Below are 8,912 nucleotides of genomic sequence, written 5' to 3'. Positions count from 1 at the left end.
GGGAGGGAAGGAGGGAGGAAGGAAGGACTACAAAGTGGGTGGGAAAGGATGGGGGAGAATGGGGAAGAATTTTGCACTTGAAGAATAGAAGTTAATATGAATGAAAGTTAATAATGAGAACAGAAAGGATCAATGACTGTTAATATCATAATCGAGTAAGGACATGAAATTGAAATGTAAAACTTATGGAATAATGAAGATCATATTTAAGTGAGGAGAAAAAATAAGATAGGAAACTTCAAGTAAGGCTAGTCCCATACCGTAAATGAGTTCTCTGAGAAAAAACTTCCTGGTGCAGACTGGGAAGCACTACAAGAAAAGAGTAAGTTTGATGAATTCAGTCTGGTGAGGAGGGAGGTGATAGGGATCAGACCCTCAGCCTCAAACATGCCACACCCTCAGCCCACCCAGCACATTTGCTACCCAAGCTCACCTGTCACTTGTCATAGACGAACTGCTGAAAGTGTCACTGGATGAAGACATGACAGAGCTAAAGGATGCCCGGACGTTTTTCTGAAAGAAGGGACAGCACTTAGCATGCTCACAGTGAGCTAACTGACCTCTCTCAGACAGTCCCTCGCTGGGTACACGCTACTGCACATACCCTCCCCATGTGCCACCAGCTCCACAATCGCAATCACAAAATTAACACATTTTTCATGGATGTTTGGGCTAAGTTTTGAAAGGCAGTCCTGAGTTGCCATAGAACGTTTACATCTCAAATCCTCATGGCCCCATGGTTCATGGGTCATTGTTGGTACACAGAATGGAGGAACCATTCATTATGCAACAGGCAAATGCCCACAGTATGCAAACAAATTAAACAAGTCAATTTCAGAAGAATTATAACTGTACAAATTAAATCTAATCGACAACACATACCATTGGGCCTTTCTCTACCAGCTTATGATATGCTTCTTTGGCAGCCAACTGCTTCGCCTCCTGTTTGGTAGCACCTGAACCAGTACCATACACGATCTGACCAATTTTGCATTTAAAAGTAAATCTAGGAAAAATGAGAGTATTCATTCACATATCAAAAATATTGTCAATCTAATGTACAATTTGAAAAGAAAAGGCCCCTACAGACAAATAAAGGCCTTAAAACCAGACTAAGAATTTTTTTTTACTTAGATTTATATTTCCTAGCTCACATAATTTAATCCTCACAAAATGGCCGTCAATCTATGTAAATAACGAGGAGTAGCTTATATCCTTGTTTACATTTCCCAGGTAACATGTAAGTCTTTCTTGCCTCATTGAAAAATCTCACATCAAAACACCAAGCAATGATTTTCTTAAAAAACAAGCAAAAGTAATCTTTTCAATCCCAAGTAAAAAAGATGTAGAGGGAAGAGGAAAGGGAGAGACCCAGCGCCTTTTCCAGAGCTGCTCGAATAGGAAAGAAAACCATTTGGTAGAAAGGGGCTCACAGGGTTCTAACCGTTGTTCACACAGCATATCCCTCTCAGCTGCTCTCTTCACTCAGTAGGACTAATACCGTTCCTGCTGATCCATGCTATCTGTCTGTCTATTCAAGACTGAAGAGCAGACACTCAGACAGGCATCTCTCTAACTGAAACTGATAGAGTCATTCCATGTACGGACAGAACGGCTCTCACACACTTGGAGCCACCATGGCCTCAGGGCAGGGAAGAACTCCGCATCCCTCATGTATGGGCATCCTGAATACTTTTAAAATTTTAGTGGACTAATTGTTCAGATGCACTTCAAAAAACCAGCAGTCCTCTCTTATCAACAGGGGGCTGGCGGATGATTGAAACCATGGATTATATCAAACCTTAGAAATATACATTGTTCTTTTTAAACATTCCTATGATAAAGTTCACCTCATAACTTATGCATAGAAAAAGATTAACAGCCAATAATAAAATAGGACGATTAGTGCAGTATGCCCTCCTTCTAGGTTTGCGAAAGTGGTCTTCCTCTCACAATAGCTTTCTCCACCATGCTCACCATCTGGCTGACCAAAGGGTGACTGAAATTTCGGAAAGTAAGCCAGCCAAATTAGACTGCGATAGACCCTACAGCCTCAAACGTTTTTTTAATTTTCAAATTTACTTTTTTTATTTTATGTGCGTTGGTGTTTTACCTGCATGTATGTCTGTGTGAGAGCGTCAGATCTTAGAGTTACAGTTGTGAACTGCCATGTGGGTGATGGGAATTGAACCTGGGTCCTCTGGAAGAGCATTCAGTGTTTTGTTTGGTTTTGTTTGGTTTGGTTTTTTGAGATAGGGTTTCTCTGTGTAGCCCTAACTGTCCTGGAACTCACTCTGTAGACCAGGCTGGCCTCAAACTCAGAAATCTGCTTGCCTCTGCCTCCCAGGTGCTGGGATTACAGGCGTGCGCCGCCACTGCCTGGCTTGCATTCAGTGCTTTTAACAGCTAAGCCATCTTTCCTGTGGGGCAAGTGGAACTGTGTCACCAGACAAAAACTGGGAAGGTTGAGAACCACTGGTAGAATAGTAGACATTTCACCTGCTCCCAACCCTGTTCCTGTCCTTAAACACATAACCACGACACCCCACATGAAGGTTGAGACCATAGTACAGAACAGAGTTCTCTCCATGCTAATAAGATGGGCCGGCCCCCAGGGTTTAGCCAATAAGCTTCCCTTCCCGGATATTCCTTACTGCAAAAGTTATTTAATCTCTGGTCCACCCTGAATAAATTGTATGCATCCATTTTCCACAATGAACAATGCATAAACAGTTCAGACAAGCAAAGACTGTCTCTCTTATCAAGAACTGGGGGAAAGGCCTTCCTCATACAGAGCGGGGTAGCCTAAGTCTTCCAGAAGGCCCCTCTGCCCTCCAGACATAGACACTCCCCCTGAGCTAAGCAGCCATTGGACGCCCAGGAGTTTGGGACCCCTGCTTCCTCAGCCTCAGCCTGTGTTGTTATCTCACCTGGGCTGGGGCCCCCAGCTTCGACTGTGTTCTGCCACCCCAGTATCATGATGGCTGAGAAGATGGAGTGTAGCCTAGTACCCTCTTGTTTCTTCTGCCTGAGCAGAATTCACACACCCCAGCAGCAAGATGGAAAGAGGAACCATACTCCCTTGCCCCGAGAATTGGGTATTTAAATTAAAGAGATATTTATAAATCATTTAAAACCTTCCATAATGAATGTATAGAGAGGGGGCAAATATTTCTGGAGAACTACATACGAAATGCCTCAGTTTCTTTGCTCACATACAGTGAAACAGTAGTAGTCTCACCTTTGAGGAAACTGAGGGTCAGGGTCACACTGTTCATAATCTACAGGCAGCTTTTCCTTCTGCCTGAAACTATTGACAAGGCCTATGTAGTTCCCTTCTTCAGAAGCATCCGTGTGACTATCCACCTACAAAGAAAAAAAGATGTGCTTAATACAAATCATGAATTATCATATAAAATTACTAAATAAATAACATGAAAGACAACTTACATGTTACGGAATACCTAGTTATAAGTGTTCTTTTGTTTGTTTGTTTGTTTGTTTGTTTTGTTTTTTGAGACAGGGTTTCTCTGTGTAGCCCTGGCTGTTCTGGAACTTACTCTGTAGACCAGGCTGGCCTTGAACTCAGAAATCCACCTGCCTCTGCCTCCCAAGTGCTGGAATTAAAGGCATGCACCACCACTGCCCAGCTATAGGTACTTATTAAAAGTGAACTATATGTCTATTAGTAAAAAAAAAAAAAAATTTGCAAAAATAAATTCTTTAAATTAAAAAATCCTAAATAGCACATTAAAAATACATATATATACATGATGTTTTGAAATATGCACATGCTGCACAGTAGCTGGATTCAGATAATTGCCATATATACCACCTTACATGCTCTTCTTCTTCTTCTTCTTCTTCTTCTTCTTCTTCTTCTTCTTCTTCTTCTTCTTCTTCTTCTTTTTCATTTTCTGAAATGGCCTGGACACTTAAAATATGCTCCCCAAGCCATTTATAAATATTTGTTAAGTCAGTTTCCTTTTATAATTTCATTAAGAAAAGCCTGGTGCGTATCTGTTGTCCCAGCTCTTAGGAGTCAGGCAAAATGACCAAGGCCAGCTTGAGCCACACAGCAAACCTGTGGCCAGCCCAAGCTACACAGAAAGCCTGGGGCCAACCTGAGCTACACAATCTGAAGCCAGCCTGAGCTACACACAGAGAGCTTGAGACCAGACTGCCTTACCAAAACAGAACAAACCAGGCTAAAGTTTTCTTTTATTGCCTTTGTTTATTTTAAAATGTGTGTATATGCATGTACCTGCACACAAGCATAGGGATGCCAGAGGAGGCTGTAAGAGCATTGGGAACCCTTGGAGCTAGTTACAGGTGGTTGGTTGAGAGCTCCCAACATGTGGGGAACCTAACTCTGGTCCTTGGTAAGAGCAATATAAACTCTGGACATCTGAGTCTTTTCTAGCTACACATCCTCCTTCTTCTTCCATGAAAAAAAAAAAAAGCCTTTTATCACTTTGGAGCATGCTGAGCTCCAGCATGTGCTCGTGTTGCTTCACAGCTGGATGGAAAAGATGCATGCAGTGGCAGCTTCATAATGATCTTAACCTTCACTGTCTCCATCACATCAGCTTGGTCCAAAGTTTCTCCTTCACTAATCTTACCAAAGAGCTGTATTTGGTAATTTGCTTCATTGATTTTTATTATATGTGTTATTTTACATGTTTCCATCATTGTTATTATTGCCTTTCTTCGACTTTGAGAGAGGAAAGGTACCCTATTTATCTAACCTTCTGACTATTTATTTATTTATTTGCCTACTAATAAGAGAATTAGTGGTTTCGCTCAGCTGCTTTTGAATTGATTATAAGAATGGCATTTCGAGTAAGATTATCCACAAGCACATTGGAAGGTAAAACTTTCTCGTCTCATGCACAAATCACTTTATGTCTCACTTGGCAGCCACTGCTCTGGCCACCTGGTTTTGACATTGTCATAAAAATCATACACTTTTTATCACCTACCTCCATGTTTTCAAAATCGCCCCATCTTCCCTCCAATCAGTGTTGTTCTTGGTACTTCTGTATTTTCCTCTATCGGTGAGGTTTATCTTACCTGATATCATGTCTTTATTTCATAAGAAATTTCTGCTCAAATATCTTCAGATAGTTTTGTTTCTTTGATGTTAGAAAACTGTACCCAGGGTCTTGCGCATGCTAAGCACACAGAACCATACACTTCTCCCATCTCTGCAGAGACCAAATGGATCTACACACACACACACACACACACACACACACACACACGCACACGCACACGCACACGCACACGCACACGCACACGCACACGCACACGCATGCGCACGCACTTACAGATCCCTTTAACTCACCTTGTTTTCGTTAGTAAGCGTATCGACTGGGGTGAAGGCCAACCACTCACCTTGTTCTCAAGCATGTCAACCGCTAATTTAGCAGCAGCATTTTTTGCCTCCTGCTTTGATCTCCCTTCGGCTTCTGGAAATTCCTTCCCATCTATTATAACTTGAAATGTAAACCTGGTTAAAAAGACAGTATTTGCAACACATTACATAACTTGTAATTTAGCTAAGGACAAGCACTCCAGTTGCCACCACCCCACAAGTACCTTTTGGGATTCGAACCCATGCTCTCAACAGACTTTAAGCACCTACCCTCAATAACATCTTCTTAGAGCAGGGAGAAGTGTGTACTTTTTTTTTCTTTCTTTTTCCTTTTCTTTATTCTTCTTGTTATTTTTATTTATTTACTTATTTAGATACAGTGTCTTACTATATAACTAGGCTGGGCTCAAACTCACAACAATCTTCCTGCCTCAGCAGCCTAAGTGCTATAATTATATGCATGAGCTGCTATGCTACGTTCTTTTCTATGTATGTATGTATGTATGTATGTATGTATGTATGTACATATGTATGTATGTATGTATGTACATATGTATGTATGTACGTATGTATGTATGTATGTATGTATGTATGTATATGTATTTATTTGATGTGGGGTGGGTTGGAGTATATATCGAATGGGTTGCCTGTATTCTCATGATAGGACATGCTTGTTGGAAGTTAGAGGACAACTTTTGGAAATCTAGTCTCTCCTTCCACCACGTGGGTTCCAGAGAAAAACGCAGATAAACAGACTTGGCTGCAATTGTGTTTACTCACTAAATCACTGCTCTGGCCACCATCTTTCTTCTCCAGGCTTCTGAGGTTGCTGGCTCTGTCTCAAGGACTCTCTCACAGGACTCTGGCAGCTTTGCTATGGAGCTAAAGTACCAATGTCCGAATTGCACCAGAGCTGTCTCTTCTACTTTACACTTATAGGGACAGACCATTTTTTTGTGTATTTGTTTTACTGAGTACCTGGAACTGAACTCAGGACTTGTGTATTCTAAGCACATGCTTTACTCCTGAGCTATACCTCCATTTCCTGGATCATATGTTCCTTCCATCCTTTTAATTGTTTCTTCAGTAGATTGTATGTGGTCTATGCACATGCTGGGGAAATGAACTGCCCATGCGTACACGGAGGTCAGAGAAGGATTCCAGGTAATGCTATCACTCTCTGCCTTATTCCCTTCAGACAGGGTCCCTCACTGAACTTAGAGCTAGGCTGGTAGCCAGAAAGCCCCAGCCATCCTCCTGTCTCTGCCCTACCCAGCGCTGGATTTACAGGGATGCACTTAGGCACACTCAGCTTTTTAAGTGGGTGCTAGGGATTCAAACTCAGGTTGTCACGCTTGCACAGGAAGAACTCTTACTGACTGAGTCATCTCCCTGGCCCTCACCACACCTTTCCTGATGGAAGCCTACCTTCTGTCATGTGGAGGTCCTGTAGTACTAAGTTCTTTATACGTAATGTTTACTCCATGCTTCTGGCGGTATTTATTAAGTTTGTCCATGTAGAAACCTGGTGTATCATTGGCCATGTTTCCTCCCAGTGGCCTGCAAAGAAAGAGGGACCTACACCTGTGACACTGGGAGATGACATCAGATCTGGTGTTTCCAACCCACCACAGGAGAACAGGAGAGAGGGGCTCTTCTGTACATAACTCGTCTCAGTCCCACATGAATTTAGAAAAAACTTAATGTCAAAATCTTTCTTTCTTTCCTTCTAGACCATCTGCTTTCAAACACCACTGGCCATGCCCCTTCTTCTACTCCTGGTTTCTCAGAAGTAAGATGTTGCAGCCTGCCCACCCGCCTGAGGAAATGTAAAAAGTACAGGAGTAGAATTACAGCTTTTATGGTCAAAATGAGGCTATATATACATACTATATACTATATACACACGCATATGCACACATGAGTGCATACACACATGTACACACATACACACATGTACACACACAACTATGAATACACATGACTGAAGTGGAAACTTAAGGGTTCTTTGGAAATTTGGTTGGATGGTGCTTTGTTGGGGCAAACACATGAAGGAACGTTTAGCTGAAGTAGACACAGGTAAAAAGATGTTCTATTAGAACAAAGGTGAAAAGACACATGACAAGATTCTCTGCTAACAACACACATGTGTTGGTCTTCCTTACATGTGTGGTTAAGCTACATTTGTCAGGACCCCATAGAGAGAAATGCACCAAAAACTTTCTGATGGTGTGTTACAGTTTCTTGTCACTTCCACAGACTCAGGTTGTTAGGCTGAGGGACGGACGTCAGACACGTGCTGAGGCAAGTCCGGTGGAGGACACGCAATGTTTGGAGGAATGGACACTGTTGGAGGCTGAGCTTGACTTACTCTAGCTGTACAATGCCTGTAGGTGTCGTGTCTTCCCTGATCTTTGCTTCCCTGAGAGAGACACAGCTGAGAACTTCTCCTGGTGTTCCTTCTGATCCCCTCTGCTGACTCGTACTGAGGCTGAGTGCTGGCTGTCTCTGCTCGGTCGTCCCACCACTGCTGATTCATGTTTGCTATCCTGACTCTACTGAACTGGACTACTGGTGTATCCATGAAGTGTTTGCGAGTAGATCAAGCTGTAGCTGCTGACCTGCGAACTGAACTGACAATTTCCAGACAACACAGACAAAAGTTGCTTCAAAGAAACCTTTCTAAACAGATCCACTTCCCCTGCATCCTTTCTTTCCCACTACCTTTGGTGGGTGGTGGGCTAAAAGAAAGGTTAAAATGTTTAAGAACCATCATTGAAAGTAGGTTTTGAAAAAATTAAAAGTACATATGACTATGTACATATACACACACAACACACACACATACAGACACACACACACACACACACACACATCCCTATTTAGAAAATAGGCAAAGAACTTGAATACTATTTCTCCAATGAACACACAGAAGTGACCAAACAAAGAGGTGAAATGTTCCCCAGGAGAAAGGAAGGATGTTTCTGGGTATAGATACATTAGACCTGATGTAACATTATACAATGTATACCAATCATCAAAATATCACCTAATGCCTAATCTGGAAATTTTTGTTTCTATGTATCTGTTTAAAAATGAATTGGAAAATTTAAGAAGTTAGGCTTAGTGGGTTTGGAGATAGCTTCTTTGGTAGAGGACTTGTGTAGCATACACAAAGCCCCAAGTTTGGTCCTCAACACCACATGAAATGTAATTTTACTTTTTAAATTTTAAACAAGATTCTTCACACTCACTATGAGATTTTTTAAAGCAGTGGTTCTCAACCTGTGGGTTGAGACCCCTTTCACAGAGGTCAGTATCAGATATTTACATTATAATTTGTAACAACAAAATTACAGGTACGAAGTAGCATTAAAATAATACGGTTGAGGTCACCACAGCATGCAGGTGTTAAAGGGTCACAGCATTGGGAAGGTTGAGGATCACTGTTTTAAAAGCATCATTCTGATTGGACATAGTTCTACCGGAGGACCCAGCTATACCACTCCTGGGCATATACCCAAAAGATACTGCA

At 41.8% G+C, this 8,912-nt stretch overlaps 1 protein-coding gene across 1 annotated transcript in view; it reads right to left on the bottom strand.

The window, feature by feature from the left end:
• Eif2ak2 (eukaryotic translation initiation factor 2 alpha kinase 2) overlaps positions 1–8,912 on the bottom strand; it is a 30,350-nt gene that overhangs the window by 18,081 nt on the left and 3,357 nt on the right. Inside the window, exons 2-7 of the mRNA XM_031356301.1 lie at positions 6,806–6,937; positions 5,398–5,512; positions 3,242–3,366; positions 883–1,006; positions 434–513; positions 261–309 (exon numbers count right to left, since the gene is read on the bottom strand). Coding sequence (XP_031212161.1) covers positions 261–309; positions 434–513; positions 883–1,006; positions 3,242–3,366; positions 5,398–5,512; positions 6,806–6,921 — 609 coding nt within the window. The 5' untranslated portion in view covers positions 6,922–6,937. The remainder of the gene's footprint in view (positions 1–260; positions 310–433; positions 514–882; positions 1,007–3,241; positions 3,367–5,397; positions 5,513–6,805; positions 6,938–8,912) is intronic.

Source organism: Mastomys coucha, unplaced genomic scaffold (assembly GCF_008632895.1).
Source record: "Mastomys coucha isolate ucsf_1 unplaced genomic scaffold, UCSF_Mcou_1 pScaffold6, whole genome shotgun sequence".
Taxonomy (NCBI): Eukaryota; Metazoa; Chordata; class Mammalia; order Rodentia; family Muridae; genus Mastomys; species Mastomys coucha.
This window is presented reverse-complemented; position numbering and strand designations above follow the sequence as displayed.